Source organism: Bufo bufo, chromosome 2 (genome assembly GCF_905171765.1).
Source record: "Bufo bufo chromosome 2, aBufBuf1.1, whole genome shotgun sequence".
In the NCBI taxonomy this organism is placed as follows: domain Eukaryota; kingdom Metazoa; phylum Chordata; class Amphibia; order Anura; family Bufonidae; genus Bufo; species Bufo bufo.
The window spans coordinates 795,811,883-795,833,332 of NC_053390.1; the positions used below are offsets into that span (position 1 = coordinate 795,811,883).

At 44.0% G+C, this 21,450-nt stretch overlaps 1 protein-coding gene across 1 annotated transcript in view; it reads left to right on the plus strand.

Moving 5' to 3' along the window:
- The window catches only part of RPIA (ribose 5-phosphate isomerase A), a 45,059-nt gene extending 27,734 nt beyond the window's left edge, over positions 1–17,325 (plus strand). Inside the window, exon 10 of the mRNA XM_040419282.1 lies at positions 16,525–17,325. Within this exon, the coding sequence (XP_040275216.1) occupies positions 16,525–16,622 (98 nt within the window). The 3' untranslated portion in view covers positions 16,623–17,325. The remainder of the gene's footprint in view (positions 1–16,524) is intronic.
- Positions 17,326–21,450: the final 4,125 nt, after the last annotated feature.

Below are 21,450 nucleotides of genomic sequence, written 5' to 3' on the forward strand. Positions count from 1 at the left end.
GAAAAACCTTCAGGTCATATTTGCAGCCACCAAACACTTACTAGAAGTGCACAAATAGTCCCACAACATGGACAGTGACATACCAGAGGGGGATCATTGGCAAAAATTCCCACAAAAATATGTATTTTAATCAGGGGCCATTTTTTATGCGTCTTAAAGGGAAACTCTCAAAAATGTGCCCTGCTGGAGCCTAGAAATATTATATTTTAGGCCACGGGAGTACGGGCCCCAAAAATTTGGCATTCACCGGACAGAAAAGAACTTGTGATTATGTGGCTGGAGGCAGGGCCGGCTCCAGATTCGTGTGGGCCCTTGGGCGATAAATCCCAGTGGGCCCCCTTGAGGCACTAGTGGCCCCTATACAGTATAATGACCCCCAGTGGCCCCACACACAGTATAATGATCCCACAGTGGCCCTCCATTTAGAATAATAACCCCCAGTCAGCCCCCATTCAGAATAATGACCCCCAGTGGCCCCCACACTGGGGATTATACTGTATGGTGGTAACTGGGGGTCATTATATTGAATTGGGGCTCTGGTGGTCATACTGAATGGAGAGTCATTGGGGATCATTATACTAAATGGGGGGGCACTGGGGGTCATTATACTGTGTAAGGGACCCTCACAGTGTAATGACCCCCCTTCCCCCCCAGTGGCCCCCTCACATACCTATCATTGCTGGAGCGCAGGGGAGCCGGCGGTCCTGTCATTCACTAACCGCAGCTCCTTCTCTCCTTAGGCCCACTGCAGCAGTGAGACACACACATCACGTCACTGCTGGGCCTGGAGGAGAGAAGGAGATGTGCAGTGATGTAGCTAGAACTGACTGGGCCCCACAGAATTTTTGTACCCCACCCCCCCATTGTGTTCACATCACGTTTTTTTCTATCTGTTTGATGTATACAAATGTGCAGCACTCCCCGTTTTTGTATCCTGCAGAGTCCAATAAAAAAAAATACATACGTTAACGTATGTTTTTTTTTTTTTTTTACAATGGAAATGTATGGTGAACGGACGCCACTGTACGGCATCACTTGGATTCGTAGAACTACAGGTAACAGCACTCTGCTAGTCAATTGCACAAAGATATAGGCAAACACTGAAAGAATAAATGCTTGGGGGTCATACTTGCTGCAAATGCAGCTAGAAGCTCTTTGTGAATATAATTGATCAAAAATATTTCGGGCCCATCTACCGGTCGTCAAGGTGGCTTCTAATCAGATGGGTCCTACTCTAACATGCCTCTCCTGGGCTTACAGCCTACAATCTGGGCAAAGTAGTACCAAGCTGCATCCTACGCATGCCTCTCCCAGGCTGTGAGCCTGCAGTATGGGCTGGGTAGAATGCAGCTGTACAAGCTATCTGATTTAAAAGCACATGGTAAATGGGCTGGTGGTGCACGGTTCAATCTCACCACCAGGGGGAGCCACTCCCCTAGTGGCAGTGACAAGTTTATTTTTTCCCCACTGTACGGCATCAGTCTGAGGCATCTGTTAGCGCATACATTTTTGGTATACATTAAATGGATGGTAAAAATAGGATGTGAACCCAGCCCTAGTGTCAGAATAAGCACCAGTACACAGCGTGGCGGAGAGGGGAGGCCGCCATGTACTGACAGAGCGCTATCTGGTCCTGGTGGTCAGGGATGAGGACTGTGTTTCCCAAGGATCATTTTCTACTGGGAAATACAGAGCACAGTATAATACACTAGAATCTATATAATATAAAGATATTAGCCCTACCCCCGAATAATAATACAATTAGGGAGTCATTTATTATATAGAAATACGTCTATGTTAATCTGACACAGATTGTGGCGCAAATCTGCATCTTTTTCCCCGCTCATGCCAGGTTTAAAAGTGGGCACCTGCCCGATCCCTACCACCCCTGCGGAAAGGCCTGCCTCTTACTCTGCCTGTCATTTTTAAAATTACCTTTGTGCCTAAGTCCCTAGAGAAGAGCAGTATTTGTGGAAGCAGGTATATCGCAGGCCTCATTCAGTATTTGGTGGAAACGGGTATATCGAACCCCTTAATCAGTATTTTGTGGAAGCAGGTGTATCTGGAAGAGGGTATATCACACCCCCTCAATCAGTTGTTTTTTTTTTTTTTTTTTTTTTTTCCTTGGGCAACAGGTATATCACACCCGTTGCAAATAGTTGTTCCAATAGCGCTTGTCCCTCTGTATAGCTGCGGTATCGCAGCAGAACCGCACACAACTGCCGCACAATACAAATGCACTATATACTTTGTTAGAAAGTATATTATAAGTATATCACACCCCTCTGTGTATCACACCTATCGATATCACACCTATACCAGTCCTTAAAAGGACTTTTGTGGCCCTATTAGCTAGCGTTTGGTGTCCCTAACAGTCTGTCCCTGCTGCACACGGCAACCTCTCCCTACACTGGCCAAACACAGAATGTAAAATGGCGGCCAGATCGGGTTTATTTATTGGGTAGAGGGTGTCCATGTGCTGAAATGTCTCAATTGGCTGTCCTGTCCCACCTGATGGATGTAACATGGGTCAAAGTTCAGCGCCATGCAAAAGAATATGGCACCGGCGGACATCGCCATATGTTTGCATGTTCAGCGAATCGCAAACGCGCAAAGTTCGCCGCGAACCGCAAGGCCATCTCTAACGTTCACCCCCATGCGGTATTTCTAACCGCACGTGCTGCCAGCGTTCACCTCCATGCAGTATACTAAAGTGCCGTCCCCATAGTATGCTAATGGTCATGGGGATAAACATCAAATCTATATGTGACCCACATTCTAAATGTGGCTCCTCCTATAACATCGATACAGAAGAGGTATGCATGCGCATAAGGTTACGCACCAGAGTGTGGGCATAATGTGAGAGAGCGCACGCGCATGCGTGCTGAATCGCCTATTCATGTCGACGTAGCGCTGATGTCCAGCAGGGGGCGAAGAAGTTGCTAATGTAGACTCATTGCTGAGGGCGCTAGAAAGTATTGACATGTAGAAGTAGCACATAAATAAAGATATTAAGTGGCCGCAGTAACTCGTAATGGATTTACCGGGAATGTGATTATTGTAAAGAGTTTGTGACTTACTATAACTGCGCGGAAATAGCGCAAAATGATGGTATTATTAACTGCAGTAACTCATAATGGATTTACCGGGAATGTAATCCTTATAAAAAGCTTGTCGACTTAATGCAATAGAAATAATATGCATTCTACCAACAAATGGAATACATGAGGAGCCCATAGACCAATGACCTAATCTATGGTGAATCTTTCCCTCACCAAGGGAATTGACGTCCTTTTATAAAAGACCTCGTCAAAAAACGTCCTAAAGAGAATAAAAACCGTAACCGGGATGCAGAATCCTATTAACATCGGAAGCAAATCACAGGTCGCAATGTTCAAAAATATGGGTCAGTATTCATGCCCCTAGGGGCCAATGTATCAGCTTCATGTATCCATTTTAATTCCCTTTGTTTTAATAATGTTCCTCTATCTCCTCCTCTTCTCTGCTTTAGGCGCATGGTCAATAATGCAGAATTTTTGCCTCCAGGAAATGTTTATGGACCGGCAAATCATTTTTATTTGTTCGTAGACAATTGCGTTTAATAAACCTTTCCCTACATTCTGCAGTCGTCAGGCGGATGGCAAGGGGTCCCTTAGGGTACTTTCACACTAGCGTTATTCTTATCCGGTATTGATATCCGGTAAAGGGTCTCAATACCAGGAAAAAAAAACGCATCAGTTTTGTTCTAATGCTTTCTGAATGGAAAGCAATCCGTTCAGTATGCATCAGGATGTCTTCCGTTCCGTCCCTTTTGCTGTATTTGACCGGACAAAATACCGCAGCATGCTGCGATATTTTTTCCGGCCAAAATCCTGGATCAATACCGCACTTGCTGGTATTAATTTCCATAGAGATGGATTAATGCCGGATCCGGTACCAAGTATTCTTGAAATTACCGCATTGCTGGATCCGGTTTTCCGGTCTGTGCATGCGCCGGGACAAAGGAGGAGCAATTTTCACTTTTGAGCTTAGAAAAAATTTAAATACCGGATCCGTTATTCCAGATGATACCGGTATTTTACCGGATCCATCTAACGGATCAGGAAAGCAAGGATATCAGTTTTGTATACAGTTTGCCGGATTTGGCAGGCAGTTCTGTTGCCGGAACTGCATGCCGGATTCTAATAACACTAGTGTAAAAGTGCCCTCAAAGTAAATGTTGCTTTGTATCAACTGCTGTCAGAAAAACAATAGGGCAGAGTCCCTTAAAGAAATGGTGTTGGTGGTACCCAGGTGTAGGAATGCCAGAGTGGTGTAGGGTTTTGTGCACATGTCACGGTGCTCCTACCTGGATACACTGGAACCCCAGACGTTGCCTGCCGAAAGCAGAAAAAGGGAAGTAATTAACTTGGAGATGAAAAATAAATTGAGTCCAGACTTTGTGATGAAGTTAAAAAGCAGCTTTACTTGGCATAAATGTTTCTCCAAACCGTTTACAAACTTTATCTTGGTTCCCAGCAGGCTTTAGCATTAAAACTGTGGCAGGCAAACTCCTCTCTGCTACAATGGTTGCTCTGGCTCTGTTGTACTGACAGGCTTAAAAAGAATCTTTGCTTCTGCAGGATGCTGCAACTTCTCTCTGTAGTCTGACTCTAGATTTCTCCAGGGAAAACTCCTCCTGACTTCAGAGGCTCCAAGCTGTGGCCTCCACATCCAGCTGAGCTGAAGGTGCTCTAGCTGGCCTAGACAGGGCTCCTCCAACAGGGAAATGCACCTGCTGCACACCTTACCCCTATGAGGGGGTAAGCTGAACTGACTCATCACTAACTAGTCTCCTCCCTTCCTTAGAGAGAGGGTTAGAATGGAAAGTAGGGTTCCATTCTCTATAAATGTAGCTCTGCCATGCTTGCTGCCACCTTCTGGTGAACCAGGTAAACTACATGAACAAAAACAAGAAATAAATATGCAGTGTATAGGACCTGAAATAAATGCATAAGATGACATCGTATTAGCTCATAGGAGACAGTAGCTGGGTGCGGAGTGGTAATAGCACTCCGGGACATTACAATTCCATTGTCATCTCTCCAACGTATAAAAATCCACAGGTGCGTTGCAGGATGTAAATGACATGTCAAATAACTTCACAAGACGGACGTGCTGTCTCCACACTTTATTCTTTGGATATACGTATGAAGTAAACACCAAAAAACTAGGATGCTATTTGTATAAAAATTTATTTTATTAAATTACATAGAACAATAAATATCAGTGTTAGTCAGAAGGGATAGGACATGAAGAAACGAGCCGCTAGAATAGGGCTCAACAATGCGGAGAATCGCACTTGAGGGAAATTGCAGCCACAGTTGCAAAAATGTTAAGGAGTCAGGTGACAATAGAATAAGTAATGGATAGTGATGACGATACCATATCACCTCAAACATTTAACATGACCGTCCAAACTATCCTAGCATCCTCCTCAATGAAACTCGGGCAAATAGTAGGACTGCGGCTGTGTAATGATATCATAATACAGCCGCAGTCCTACTATTTGCCTTAGGGTGTTTATTCATGTTTTTTTTCTGAGGATTGATGCGTTGTAATAGTGGGTTGTTGTAGGTTTAACTATACGTATGAAGTACCCAGCAAATTGAGCTTTAATTATTAATTTGGCCAGCAGGTGGCAGCATCAGAGTGAGAATATGTAGTATTATATCAGTACTGACCACAAGATGGTAGCAGAGTACTGTCCTATAAAACTTTTTTGACTTTACCTTTTGTCACTACTTACTACTACACTTTAAAAAAAAAACTCCACTAGAGGGCAGAGTGTTCCCACTGAACAACAGAATGTGACTACAATAAATATGTAGCGTAAGACTATCATTTTTTTTTCTTGTTTTATCGATTTTTAATTTTTTTTATTATTTTTTGGATGTTGCAGTAATCTTAATTTTTTTAATCTCTGCATTTCAAAAGCCATAACTTTTTAAATATCCGTATGAAAGATTGTGTTTGGGCAAGTTGTATTTTTAAATGCGATTTTTATTTGGGGGTGCATCTAAAATATAGGAGAAATCAATTTTTTTTGGGATGACGTGAAAAAAAACACTACATTTACATTGTTTCTAGGCCTTTGTCTTTATAGGTTTCACCATGACTAACTTTTTATTCTGTAGGTCAGTACAATTATGCAGATATCAAAATAATATATATATATATATTTTTGTTTTCATTTTTAAAAGACGTTTTATTTTTTTGTCACCACTTTTTAAAGAACCATAACATTTTTGTTTTTCAGTCGAAAGAGCTGTGAGATGATTTCTAGTTGTCATCTGTGCCATTTTAGGCTACATACAATATTTTTATTAAATTTTTTGGGAGGTAGAATGAAAAAAAATGGCTTTTTTTTTTAACAATCTGTGATAATGTCATCGTTTTATTGTACTGTTCATTACAGTGTAGCAATACCAATCATGTAGTTTGGTCTTTATAAAAAAAAGAGCCCTTGAGGTTTTTTCCCTGCTTTTTATTTATTTTTTTGTTTCTGAACTTGTGATCCATACACTGCAGTATTTCTGTATTGCAGTGTATTGTGTCATACTAAGGCTACATCCACACGACCGTTGTGTGTTTTGTGGTCTGCAAAACTGACAAGAATAGGACTGGTTCTATTTATTTTTTATTTTATTTATTTATATTTTTTTGTGGGGCCACGGAACGGAGCAACGGATGCGGACAGCACACGGCTTTACTGGTACTGGTGTCCAGAAGCTGAACAATAGCAACATGGTGCCCGTAACTATTCCACCAAAATCTGCCCTTCAAAAGCCATTTGGCGCTCCTTCTCTTCTGATCCCTGCTCTGTGCCCAAACAGCAATTTACGACCACACATGGGGTGTTGCAGTGTTCAGGAGAAAGTGCTTAACACAATCTTTGGTGCTTTTTCTCCTGTTATCCCTGCGGTCAAAGTGTCATTACACCCTTCTATAAATTCTTTGAGGGGTGTAGTTTCCAAAATTGGGTCACTTTTTGTGGGATTCTACTGTGGGGGTACCTTAGTGTGCCTTCAAATGTAACATTGTGCCCAAAAACCATTCCAGCAAAATCTTCCCTCCAAAAACCATATGGCGCTCCTTTCTTTCTGAGGCCTGCTGTGTGCCCATAGCGGAGTTTACGACCACACAAAGGTTTTCACCAAGTTTGCTGCTTGTTTTTATGGTGGCAATTTACATTAAAGGGGTTATCCAAGACCAAAGACCTCCCAGAGTGTCCGACCCATGGTGGTGATACTAAGGCTAGTTTCACATCTGCATTTTCTTTTCTGATTTTGAGATCTGGCATAGGATCTCAAAGCCGTAGGAAAACACATCCCTTTGAATAATGCAACTGGCTGCATCTGTTCAGAATGGATCTGGTTGTATTATATCTAAAATGAACATACCGGATCCGGCATCCAATACCATTGTAAGTCAATGGGATCCGAATAAAACTGTTCCAGCACTATTGACTTACATCGTTTTTTTTTTTTTTTGTGCAGCGTTTTTGTGTGCAGCATGGGAACACAACGGAACGGAATGCATTCTGTGCACTCCGTTCCGGTTTAGGTACTTTTGTATAATGGGCATTAATTTGACATGTATGCACTACGATCACTATGTATCAATATTGTATTATTTGATCTGCAGTGTGTGTGTGTGTGTGTGTATATGTGTGTATATATATATATATATATATATATATATATATATATATATATATATATATATATATATACATACATAATTTATTATAAATTTCTCCAAAAGATGGCAGGGCAGCACTCCTCACTTCAAGTGATGCAGATGATTCAGGTGCCAGCGTTTTCCCCTGGGTCCAAACACAATCCAAATAAATGTAACGCAGCACTCCTTGGATAAAAAGTGAAAAATTACAAAATTTATTCAACACATGTTGATACAGGCCTGTATCAACATGGAAATTCAGAGGACTGTTGCCCGGCCTACAATATGCTCTCTGTAATGAGAAATAGTACCCCCAGACAACGGATATATATTGCCCAGAAACCCAGAGTAGCATACTAGTATGTGTGTCTTTTTCTCTTTCTTTCTTTCTCCCTCTCCCTAAAACAAATTGCAAAAAAAAATTCAGGTTTGTTAGAATCTGAACCTTTTTAGAAAATTTGGAACGAATATAAATTCTGTAGAATCCATTTGCTCATTTTTAGTATGGAGCTATAAACACTTTACTATTCTCATTTCACAGTGCTGCTATCCATCATGTCACCGTTCCCCTGGCTGTTGCTACCTCCATGCGGCAGCTTGCCAGGGGAAACTGAGGCTGTTGGGCGGCCTGTTCTGACATGGGAGCCGCAGGCCATTGAGGTGGTGCGCCGGGGCTCCAGAGCATAAAGGGCTGGTGCCTGCATGTGCAGGTGTCCGTGAAAATCTCGTCCTCTGGCTCCCCCTGCTGTTCCCTTATTGTATTATAGACTCCTTTTGGCTTGGATTTCTGGATTTGCTATTGTGATTATGTCTTTGGCTTCTGGCGATTCGGTATTGTTTTTGGTCTCCTGGTTCTGACTTTTTTGGCATGTTTTAGTTTTCTCATTTGTCTCTGGTGTATCTTGGACTTCATTGTCAGACTGTCAGTTGTCCCTTTACCGTATGACTCCCGCGTATCACAGTATAGGGACAGTCGTCCAGTTGTGGGGTCATTGTGCAAGTAGATAGTGCAGGCCTAAACTGCCTGGACCCTATCACTGTATGTGTGATGGTAGTCGTTATCCTGACTAATCTATCCATCCCATCCATCTCATTTCTATCTATCTATCCATTCATCTATCTTGTATCTATCAAAATTGAACGTTGATGTTCCTGTGACCAGGAACAGGTGCAGCTCTCACAATCTCTTTCACAGTTGCCCTCATGAAACTGTCTCTAGTTTCTCTGACTAATACATAAACTATCCTACCAGTACATCTCATGGAAACCATAGTGAAAGCGCCACATGGCAAATGACTGTAGTTTGTGCTGTAATCTAGGTAAAGTCCTCTTGGCATTACTTACACTGTGATTGAATGGAAAATTCCACTTGCCGTTGGCTGCAGGAGCCACATTATGTGGATTTGTAACACATGATCAAGGTAAAGTCATAGTCGTATATAAAGTATGTGAAGCCTATTGACACCTTTTTGGATAATTTTTTCTTATTTAATAACGTATATTTTGTGTTGGCAAATCCCTCAATCTGACTTCTGGCAGTATCCATCTCCTCTCCTGAATGATCTTCTAAACTGAAATGAGCTTGGTAGGCACTATCCACCCTCATCACAAAAATAGAAGGTTCTTGTCTCAGTGATGGGGGGGTTGTATGTTTTTATTGGGGAGATTTATTATTCCTTTCTTAAATTGAGACCGCATAACCCTTCACTAGGGCAACAGCCGGTGTCTCACAATGGCTTCTTTTCTCCCCTTACCTCACCTCTCGAGAGAATTACTTTAGATCAATATTCCGTGGCAACTTTTTGGTGCATATTTTTGCGCTTTTGTAGTGATCATGAGTTCCGACCTATGTTAAGCTTGCTGACAGTTTCCAATGACAACCATTGGAACTGTGAATGCTCTCAGGGGTTTCAGGCAAACCCCTAACAACTTTGCTATAGTACTATGGGGTGGTTGGTTTTCTACAGCTGACTTCTTTTCCCAGTAAAAAGACTACACAAATCACCAGTGCAAGCTCTGTCCAGAGACTTGACTTATTAGGATGCAAGATTCTTTCGGCTACCAACCAATTTAATACCCAACCCAATAATACTCAGACTTCCTTTTGGTATAAGGCCGTAGCAGACTATTTATTAAATAAAATACAACAGTATAAAACCTCTTGATGATAAGGCGTAACACACATAATAACATGCAATAACATAATACCGCAACATAATCCAACCTAACCATCAATATAACCTCCTATTTTGAAGGATCCTGCAACCCAAGTAAACTGCCATCCATCAATCACTACCTCCACTTGTATTACAACCTTACCCTTGGCCGCAATCACCGACCCAAGGGCACCGAATCCTCCGATTTATATAAACATATACCCCTGTGGGCCTTTTAGCCCACACAGGAGCCCCGATCCTTCAGCTTACTAAGCCTCATGATGCCCGCTCCACCTATTAACTCTTGTTTTGCATCCCAGGATCTCCAGATTCCTGCCATCGACGAACATTGGTAACACCTCACCCATGTAGGTACTTCCACACTTTAAGGGCTGTCTCTAAACCTTCCTGAAGCCCCAAAGATCCATACCGACATCATTCAAGTGCACCCCATCAGCACACAAAAATTGAGGCGACGCCGCCTCCAAATCTCTGTCTTACCACAAAACCCCCTTGCCTGCGCACAAAACGGCCAACTTCCTTTATACAATTTCGCCCGAGCCTTATTAATCCGCTCAACTGACCGCGCAAATCTCCAAGACTGGCGAGCTACCACGTCGGACCAGACCACCAACAAATCAAGGAACTCCCTCAACAACTGCAACAAATCTAATTTTATGTTACAAATTACATCTCTAGATCGACTGATCCTCAAGTCGTTACCACCTACATGCAACACCAAAATATCAGGTGGCCGATCAAGAGAAGCATACACGTGAAACTCCGGTAACACCCCCTACCCCATAAAAGACCACGCAAGCCAATCCACCTAACTTGCAAAACTTCGTGATGGAAACCTAATTGACGTCCGTTCTGTCGCACTTCAGCTTGCAAGGCCCCCAGTACACATAGGAATGTCTGAAAATCCATGCCAAACACAAAGTAGACCCTGAAAGCAAAGAAGACAAAATTTGTATGTGCTTAAGCCTGATCCCTCTTAACCCCCAAACGCCTCACAACAGGTGAGGACGAATATAGGACCGAAAGCACGCCGACTCCTTGCGCTTACTTGCGTCCTCCCCCAAAACTCACCTGGCAGCCTCCGTCGCTACCCCAATTCAAAAGGAGTGAGACGCAAACTCCTTAGCCGGTAAGCCCCACACCTCCTAAAAGCCTCCACATGATGTATCAACAAAGAACCCACCACATCCAAACGAATACACCGAACACAGTACCAACCCAGCTAAAGGACGTAGTATTATACATGCGCCTCTACCCTCTGGATCAGTTTTCGACCTCCTTACCACACACCGCAAACAGTCCTCACAAACATCCTTCTGCAGCAAACCCCCGCCTCGCACTCGACTACTGGCAACCAGTTCTGACACCCTAAAGCAGTGATGGTGAACCTTTTAGAGACTGAGTGCCCAAAACTGCAACCAAATACCCACTTATTTATCGCAAAGTGCCGACACGGCAATTTAACCGAAATACTAGTATAATATATCTTTCATGTCCTTTATCATTTATCTATAATAGATTAATAGCCTACATTTAATGCGCTGCCTGTGCTGTTCATAGTGTGTCCGGGGGATGATGAATGGCAGGAAAAGTCTAAAGCATATTGCTATGCCATAGACTTTTTCCAGGGCGTGGGTGCCCACATAGAGGGCTCTGAGTGCCGCCTCATAGGTTCGCCATCACTGCCCTAAAGGCTCCAAAAAATGCCAATGAAAAAGCTGCTCTAAACAAACACATTTTATAATTTGATGTGCACACAAGCCCTACCTGTCCCCACAGCGTCTGCAACACCGAAAAAAGAAATCGGGTGACGGGTATCCTTTCTACTCCCACTACGACGATACCCCTTCAACGCCTGGCGTACCAAAAAAACGCGTAGCTTCAACCAAAAAACCACAGCTGCCACCCTTTTAGATGTGACCGAAAACGACACACCCGAACTGAAAGCCAGCCCAACAAAATAAACCAATAACTGAAAATCCTCAACAGAATCACATTCCCCCCCCCCACCTGATCCACCAACCGTTCCCACTGAGACCATACAGAAGAATACACAGACCACGTACTGTTACTCACGGACCGCCTAATCAAAGCTGCAGAGACCCCAAGGCCAAGCTCCAGAGCCATTGAAGACAAGGAACCCAGCACCAATTCGCGAAAATGGTCCCACTGAAAACATGCGCCGCCACAAAACATGCATTCAACCTCAAATCCTGCAGGACCAAATGACGGAACAAGCGCACCACCGGCGGAGAACTTGCCGACTGCACATTGATCACGTGAACTACACTCAAATTATCACAATGAAAACGCGTGCGTTTTTTCCGCAACTATTCCCCCCATAATTCCGTCGCCAAAACTATCGGAAACAATTCCAACAAAGTCAAATTACCAAGAAAACCTGCCAAATGCCACTTCTCAAGCCAAGGGCCTGCTTTCCACTGTCCCTGACAAAAAAACACCGTAACCACAGGAACCCAAAGCAGCTCCAAATCGACATTAGAAATGGGCGCCTTCATCCACACCGATCGACCATTGAATTCCTGTAAAAACCGATTCCAAATTTCCAAATCTGCCCGTACTTCTGCCGACAATCGCAAAAATTGTAATGGGGCAATCAACCCCGCTGTAGCCATGGCCAGGCGACAACAAAAAACACGCCTCGTCGGCAAAATGCGTCAAGCAAAGTTTAACTTGCCTAAAACAAACTGCACCCGTCGGATCTGCCCCATCTTGGCCTGCCGGAAAAAAGCCTCTTCCGAACGCAAATCCGCCAACTTATCCTCCGGCAGTCTACAATCCATAGCCACACTGTCTATCACTATCCCCAAAAACTTAATGGATGTTGCCGGCCCCTCAGTCTTTTCCGGGGCCAGAGGAACTCCGAATTTCGCTGCCACCCGTTCCATTGTATGCAGCAGAACCAAGCATACACGAGACCCCGCCGGTCCCACCTAAAACCTTCCCATTTAAAACCCAACAACTGGAAACTGTCTGGTTGAATTGGCAACAAACGAAACGCCGCCTCAATATCAGTTTTTGCCAACAGGTCCCCGCATCTAAAACGGCGCACCCACCTAATTGCCGTGTCGAACTACGTATACGAGACGAAACATAAATCCCTCTCTATACCATCCTTCACTGAACTTCCCACCAGAAACTAAAGGTGATGCATGAGCCGAAATTTGTTCGGCTCCTTCTTTGGCACCAGTACCAATGGCGAAACCCTCAAATCTATCAAAGGACACTCCCTAAACGGGCTCACAACACGTCCCACCTGTACTTCCTTTACAATCTTCTCCGAAACAACCTCCAGCCGTTGTAGCGCAGAAATCAAATTGCGGCCGACAAACCCAGCAACATCTGAAGTACAAAGAATCCTAAATCCATCCCTGAAACCAGCTAACAGCAACTCCGCCGCCTCCCTATTTGGGTACCTCCTTTTAAAATGGCTCAATCTCGTCCACCCTCACAGGAGTCGCCCCTCTTTTTTTCAAAGTCTCATGTCCCTTCCATTTTTCCCACTTAAAACACTGTGACAAACTGTGGGCACCACCGCAACCAGAGCACTCATGTTTGAATCAGCAATCCGAAAGGAACTTACAGTATCCTTCGTTGAATTGCCAACAACAGCCTTTCCTGCTCCCACTGCCTGATTCCATTGCCGGGGGACCCCCGGCCGCCCTGCGAAAGGTCTGCACACCCCCTCTTTGCGCCGCCATTAAATGCATCCATAGGCCAATATCTTTATGGTCCCACCTAATACTAGGCCTAACCGCCTTCCTCTGCCGAAACTGCTCATCATATCTAAGCCAACCAACACCCCCATACACCCGATAAGCCTCCCCAATGGCGTCCATATAACAAAATAAAGCCGAACAATGCTCTGGCCCTTTCTCCCCCCGCCACACTAGCTAAAATAGCAAGCGCCTGTAACCAATTCATGAACGTGCCCCTAAAGGGCCCTCAAAGCAAACATACACTTCTCCCAGTTGCCGCATCAGCAAGCCTAACCTCTTCTCCAGCTGACCCTTTACCGCCACCACTATCCTGGACCCCCACGACCGATGCACCCGCCACCTCAATGACCGGTGCCATCGATGTGCTTCCAAACTAGGTAAATGAACCCACTCCGCAGCCCCTACGGACAGATTAGGGGCCCACACCACCGCTGGTGACCCAGCTAAGCTGGATCCGAATCGCTGTGCCAGGTCCTCCATCCCATTACCGCTGGTCTGCCCGCATGAAACCATTCCCCCTGGAAACAACTGCCTGACTCAACGTCCTCTCACCTGGTTGTCTGTGGAAAGTGCTCCCACCAGCCGCCGACCACCGCAAAGATCCTCCTGGCAACATCACAGCCAGTTGTTCCGTGGTTGAAGGACTGATTCCGCTTGCCTCCACATCTTCTTCAGCCCTGTCTGCCACACTCCAGACTCCGGGCTCAGCTCGCCTTCTTCTGCAGATCAGATCACCGGCTACCCACCCCTAGGCTCCGAGGGGGTACGGTAGAGCACTGGAGGTGAACTAGATGCCTGGCCATGGACAGATGGCCGCTGGTCACTGGATCCTCTTCCCTTTCCAGCCAGACTCCTCACATATCCCACAAACTCCCTGACCACGCGGCCAGGAGCTGCATAGTCACCCTCCTCTGCCTCTGCTGCAGGTGACCGCTCGGGGGGCGGCACTAAGCCTGGACCCCTTGCCGCACTCTCACTGTAAGGCTGCCGGCCCCCCCACAGAGGCCGCATTGCTGATTCAAAACTCCCGGCATTATCCCCGCTAGCAGTGCCCCCCGGCCACTAGAGGGGGCGCGTCTCTCTCCAAGCTCCCGGCCTGGCCTGCTTCTTCCTCCGCTGCCTGAACGATGCTCCTGGCTCGCTCCCTGCGGCGAGCATCTCGCAGAGAGGACGCCACACTCCTCTTCACCCCCCCTGCGACAAGGGGATGCGGGACGAGGATATACCCGTCCCCCACCCGTAGCTTCGGTGCGTGCAGCGGGATTCCTCCCACTGCGGCGGCATTCTAAAGACACATAGACCCTGCCGACCGCAGTGGAGGGTCCCTGCTGGGGTTCCCTAAATGCAGCCGAACCCTGGGGGTGACTTCTGTGCTCAAGCGCTCAGGAGGGATGGACCTCCTAGCGTGTATCCTGCCATGAGGGACTTCAGGGGACACAGAAGGCTCGCCCACAGCTACCTGGAAGGTCCGCTGAAAACATTCCGTCCCATGCTGTTCAGCTTCCACCTGAACCACCGCCATTAAGTGCTCCAAGGACGCCATGCTGCACCACAATTCTCAGGTCCTAACTGCACTGACCAGACCCGACCCGACACTAGCTTGTATATAGCCCATCAAACCTTCAACTGATTCACCCCCTTCACAACCAATCAGACCTCTAACCTTGCGCTAAGCCGTTTAACCCATTCCTGCCTTCTAACTTCCCCTTAAGTCAAGATGCACTTCGCTACGGCTGCTCCCCGCTACATTGCTTTACATATCAGCAAGTGATTTTGGGAGATTTCAGCTCTAAAGCCCACAAAATTGTTAGTGTAGTTGTGAACAAATAGATTTTGTAAAAAGGCGGAGATATTCTTCAAAGGGGTTGTCTGGGGTTAGCCAGTCCATGAACAAGAGTGCTGCTGTTCCTGCTGACAAAGTATAATCTCTATTCTAATTCTAGACAACCCCTTTAATTGGCCAACTAATTATCCTATTGTATGCTGTGAAATCTGTGACATATTGGCCAAAATGATAACTCTAGCATCTCCTCCTGACCCAATCTTGTGTTGCAGTGATCTATGCTCCACTATAATTTGCAGGATGGGCCCTACTCATTTGAGCCCTGCCAAATGTATTATGCCTTTCTACACTTTCTGCTTCAAGGTCCACAATTCTCTCCTAGGGCCATAGCCCCTTCAAATAGATGATTGGTGGGGTTGATCAGATATTGATGACCTATCTATTCCTAAGGATAGGTAATCAATGTGGAAGTCCTAGAAAACCCCTAAAATCTGGCTGCATGCAGCCACCCCTAGAGGGATCTAAGTGTAAATGGATTTAAAGGGGTTGTGCAAGAATGTGGGGGTTCTGCCAGACCTGCCAAGGGAAGAGGACTTACCTGCTTCCCAGTGCTGGCTCCCCGCTCTTTCTCCTGGCCTACAATGCTCCGCTGGGCTCCAGCAATGTCAACATCTGGTTTGACATTGCCGCAGCCAGTCATTGGCTGTGGCGGTGTCATGCTGGATGTTGACATTGCTGGAGCACAGCGGAGCATTGCAGACCAGGGGACGGAGGATTGGGAAGCCAACACCAGGAAGTAGTCACCGGTAAGTCATCTTCCCTTCAAGGGCTGGCAGAATACTTGCACAACCCCTTTAAACAGCTAATATTGATTTTCAGTTGGTGCATATGTCTTTACATGATCAGCCACTCCTAGTAACTGTCTCGGGTAGATGGTATTCAGTGGTGCGCTCATTGCCACCCCAGACCCTATAGTGGTCATGTGCCCTACTTCTACGGTAGTTATATAGCCCTACACATTAGATCTTATGTTGTGTGTTGCCTTCAATATTCATTATGCTGTTCTTTGGAAACCTACTGACCTCGCATTGCTTTTTTGCAGGTGTGGTGGACACTGGGCTCTTCATTAACATGGCCGAACGAGTCTACTTTGGCATGGAGGACGGAACCGTGTCTATTCGTGACAAACCCGTACATTAGACCCTTAATACATCTCTTGTGCCTTGCCCCTAGCCAATTGTTTCCATGCCAATTCTATACTTTTTGCTATTTTTTTTCAGTTGTATTGTTTTACTTCTCACATTTTGCCTTTTATTTTTTCTTGGTACATTTCTGATGTGTCTTAAATAAGGGACTCAAGTGGTACCAAACCACATTATGCTACCTGTGCCATGTGCATAAGACAAACAGCCAGGCCGGACAACCTACTGTATAATGGCAACCATTCAGTGGGCTAAACTAAATGTGGATACAACTCATCAATGCACCATAGGCCAATGACATTACTGAGGTACTTTAATATTTATGTCATTGTCTGCTGGTTAGTTGATGGGCCGCATGTTCATGAATTTTGGTTTAGCCCCCAAAATGGCTACCTTCATCATGTATAAGGTTAATCACCAGTAAACCAGTAAAATTGAACTGTAATACCAAGTGTACCTATACAAAAGAAATGACCTTGCACTGTGTTCAGTTATGTGACAATCACTTTGTTTGGCCTGCTCTTCAAGGGGAACTCCGTTTTCAAAAACCTTTATGGTTCAACTGTGTGGCTTGCTGAGGAACATTTCACATATTTTGTTTTACTGTTTTTGTACTAGATGTTGACTTAGTTCATAGAGATGAACAATGGAGCCTCTTTGTAGATATTTTGATGAATCTAGGTGTTCATTTTGACTAGAGAATAATTTTTTTTTATTTTCGGTCCTTTTATTTTGCACTAGTGGTTTAAGTAGTGAAAGCAATATTAATCTGTTCTGGTCATAAAAATAAAGTTGGCGCCTGATCTTTGAGGTGGGAAGGTCCTCATTTTGGGCAGTCTTCCGATCCTTGTCTAGTTGTTGAACGTGGGAAAATAGTGGGTGCCGTCCATAGACAATTGGATAACCTTTTATTTTTTACACACCAGAATAAGAGTTCCCTAATGCCTCCATTCCCACTAACCTTCACCATTGGGATACCAATGTATTACTATGCCAACTCTGATAAAGGGTTATTTCCCAGGAGAACAAAAGGGTCGGGTGTTTACATTCAGTTGTGAGCTCCCCATACAGTTTTTTTTTATTTTTTTATTTTTTTGAACCGTCCTATTAATTTAAAGATTTACTATATATTAAAATAAAAAAAATTAAAATATTTTACACTAGTGCCATTAAGTTGACTGCTCTTTGACGTGAATTTAATTATTCAGTGCATTTAACTTCTGCACACGCAGGAATCCATTTTCTTGGCTGATATCTTAGTGTGGCACAGCTGCGTACTAGGGCTATGGGATTTATATTGGATCTGCACAGTGAAACCATGGGCTCCTAGTAGGTAGATGGGCTCCATTATAAGGAAAATGGCTGCCTGTAGTACACAGTGATTGATATCTTCAAAAGGGTTGACCAAAACTGGAGCAGTATGGCCACTTTCTTCCAAAAACAGAGCTGCCACTGTCCACAGGTTGTTGGTGGTATTGCAGTTCAGCCCCATTTACTTTAATGGTGATAAACTACACTAGACACCACCTACGTGGTGGAAGAATATCCATGTTTTTCTAATCCTAACAACCCTTAAATTATACCTATGCACCGACAGTTGTTATACTGAGAGGTGATTAAGGATGATTGAACCTAAAATACCCACCAACATGTCCCCTACCTTGGTCCTTGGACCCCCTCCCCTTCCCCATTAAGGTAAATCTATGTTAACACTCCCCCTCATTGAGGACCATGTGTCCTAGCAATAGATCAAGTGTTTGTTCTAGGTTTAATACCCCTTAGGGCTCATTCACAGGACCGTATGCCCTCCGAGACATACGGTCTGTGAGCAGGCCATATGTCCCGGAGCGGCATACATCATGCGCACAGCATAATAGGTTACTATGATGCTGTGTGCATCGGCCCGCCCGCGGGACAATTGTCCCGCACTCATATGATATTATGCGTGCGGGACAATTGTACGGGATGAAACCCCACGGAAGCACTACATAGTGCTTCCGTAAGGTTCCGTTCCATGCTTCTATTCCGCATCTCCAGATTTGCGGACCCATTCAAGTGAATACCCACGGAACGGCGCCTGTATGGAATATGGCCTTATGCTGATTGGAGTGAGGGTTGTTATGATTGGATTAGGATATTTGACCAGTTTTTGGCCACTGCTTTTCCCTTTTGCCATATTGCACTTTCCCTCTATTTAACCAAAGGTCATCCGGAGGAGGTCAGTCCAGGGAAAATGTACCACATTGAATTCTCAGTGCTGCTATAATATAGTCTTGATATGTGGCTGTAATGGAAAGGAGTACGAAGGCTGTAAGCACAACTCTTGATCTTTCTATTAATGCAATGTAAGATGTAATGCTATATTCCAAAAATAAAAATCAAAAAAATGTGACCTTTCTCTGTGTTTTTTTTTTTTTTTCTTACTTATTTTATCTGACATTGACATTTGGCATTCAACGTACAGTTGATTCATTTTTGTGTGTATATATATCTATATCTCATATTCTCATACTGTTTAATCCAACTTCCTCATTGAGGGTCTGGAACATCTAGATGGTTTCACCAAGTCAATCAAGTCAAGAAACAAATTGAGACTGGTGGAGGTCCTGAGCATGAAAAGGTTCACTACGATGTCCATATGACCTGAGTGGACAACCCTGTTTAACCTTTTCCTATGCAGGCATTGTCTGGCGGGTGCACACACTTGTCTACTGAGCTCCAACCATGGAAGGCAAGAATTTAAAAAAAGGCGTCTTGATGCATCTAAACGTGTAATATTGGTAAACTAATAAAAAAAACAACTGGATTTCTACTTCTCATTTATGATTATCAAGCCTGAGGTTTTTTTGTTTGTTTTTTGTGTTCATGTTTGGTAGAGACTCTTCCAACACTACCAGGACATCATCGGGAAGTTGAGCAGATTTCATCAGAGCTTATTGTTTCTTGATTGAGAGTGATTTTTGTGTTTTTTTTTTTTGTTTGTTTTTTTTATGGTTATTTTTGCTATTTTCTTTTATGCTTTTATGATTTTTATCCATTGGTGGATTATTATTTTTTTTTAAAGGCACTTGACATGATTGACAATGATTGGAAGCCAACACTGTCCATGTGTTTTATGGATAGAATAAAAGTTTTTATTGTATAAAATTTTAATGGTTTTATAATAATTCTGAGCAAAAAAAAAAATCCCCAGCATTTTCCTTTTTGTCTGATGCAAGAGAGCGTTGACTGTGCTCATCGGACCATCTGATACACACCTGCTTGTTTCACTTCTCTCATGCAAATCATCAAAGAAGCCAAGTGTGGTCTCTTCAAATGTGTATGGTTATGATATTTTATAGAAATATTTTTATTACAAAATACAGAGCTTTGGGTCAAATTCAGAATAAGTATATATTGGGGCACCAGAATATTGTATTTTTACACTGTTTGTATAAAATCTATTTCAACTGGTCGGATTTATGTTTAGAATTGTGGTTTACGTGTCCTCTCTGAAATCTGTACATCTACTGAACTACACCAGGTCTAGTCGGCCATGCACTTGTTATTTCAGATGGTCATTCCCAGTTGGTTGACATTTTGGACATCAATGCCATAGGTTTAAGCGACAATTTGATTGATTTGTGGCCTGGTCTGACATCAATTTATGGGTTGCACATCTGTCCAACTAGGCCAAAGACTACACCCTACCAGGACCACAAGATCCAACATGGCTGATCAACTTATCCACTGTTATCTATATTTGTTGACCTCTATCACACTCTTCTGTGTCCCAAGAAAGGAAACTGCCATCAGAAAAAGTCTCAACTGTCTTTTTTGATCATCTAAAGATTTTGGGCTGGTAGTTGGAGTGCTCGCTCCACTGTAGTCGGAAAGAAAAAGCTTTTCTCATCCACAGTGGCTTGTCTATGTTTCGGCTGCAGAATTATGAACCTATACAACCGCTCTGTTCAGAACTGTGTTGTACCTCAATTTGAGTCCAGTTTCATGTGAAGCTCTTTCATGTACATGGCTTTTTACTGCATGTGTCCTCAAAGGTATATTCACACGGGGCAGATATTTCTGAAATTGTCAGTCATCTGAATGAGGCTTGCAGAGATCCGTGCACATGCTGCAGAAATAGCTCAGTTCTGATGGACAGTTCAGTCTCAAAGAATTCTGCAATGAATCTGCCACGTGTGAACTTGCTGTTCTAGAGTAGAATACTATAAAAACTTTAACAGGAAAACCAGCATGAGTTCGGTGGAAGCAAAACCCACTTTGACGTGCACTAGAAGTCTAGGCAAGTTGTGGACGGTCCATATGGACCTGCATTACTTCCACCTCCATGAAGCACTGTGTCTCATAGGATATGTATAAAATCAAAGGCACACAAGGTACAATATAGTTTTGAAGTAATCTATGGGTAAAGTATTACAGATCCATAGAGTGTGGGTCCACAATATGGCCTTGTACATGAGACCTTTTATCTACAACAGCATCAGGAAGAAAGTGTGAACAAGTCTGAAATTCTATTTTTGCCCAAAATGATATGTTAACTAAACGCAGCAATGATGATTAGGGCACATCAAAAAGTATGGCAGGTCTTGGATGTCAGGAGAATTATGACTCTCATGGGTGCTGGACAAAAACCTCTTGGACTACCTTCAAAGGGGATTGTACCACTAATATAAATGTATCTCACCCAACAGATATCGCTGGTCCCAAATACCACTATTTACCAAAACTGCCTCATTCTAATGTTATTAGCCCACCATTGCACCCTGGGGCAATTTCTTTTGATTCAGTTACTGTTTGGTTACATCCTGCATTGGAGCCTTGTAATG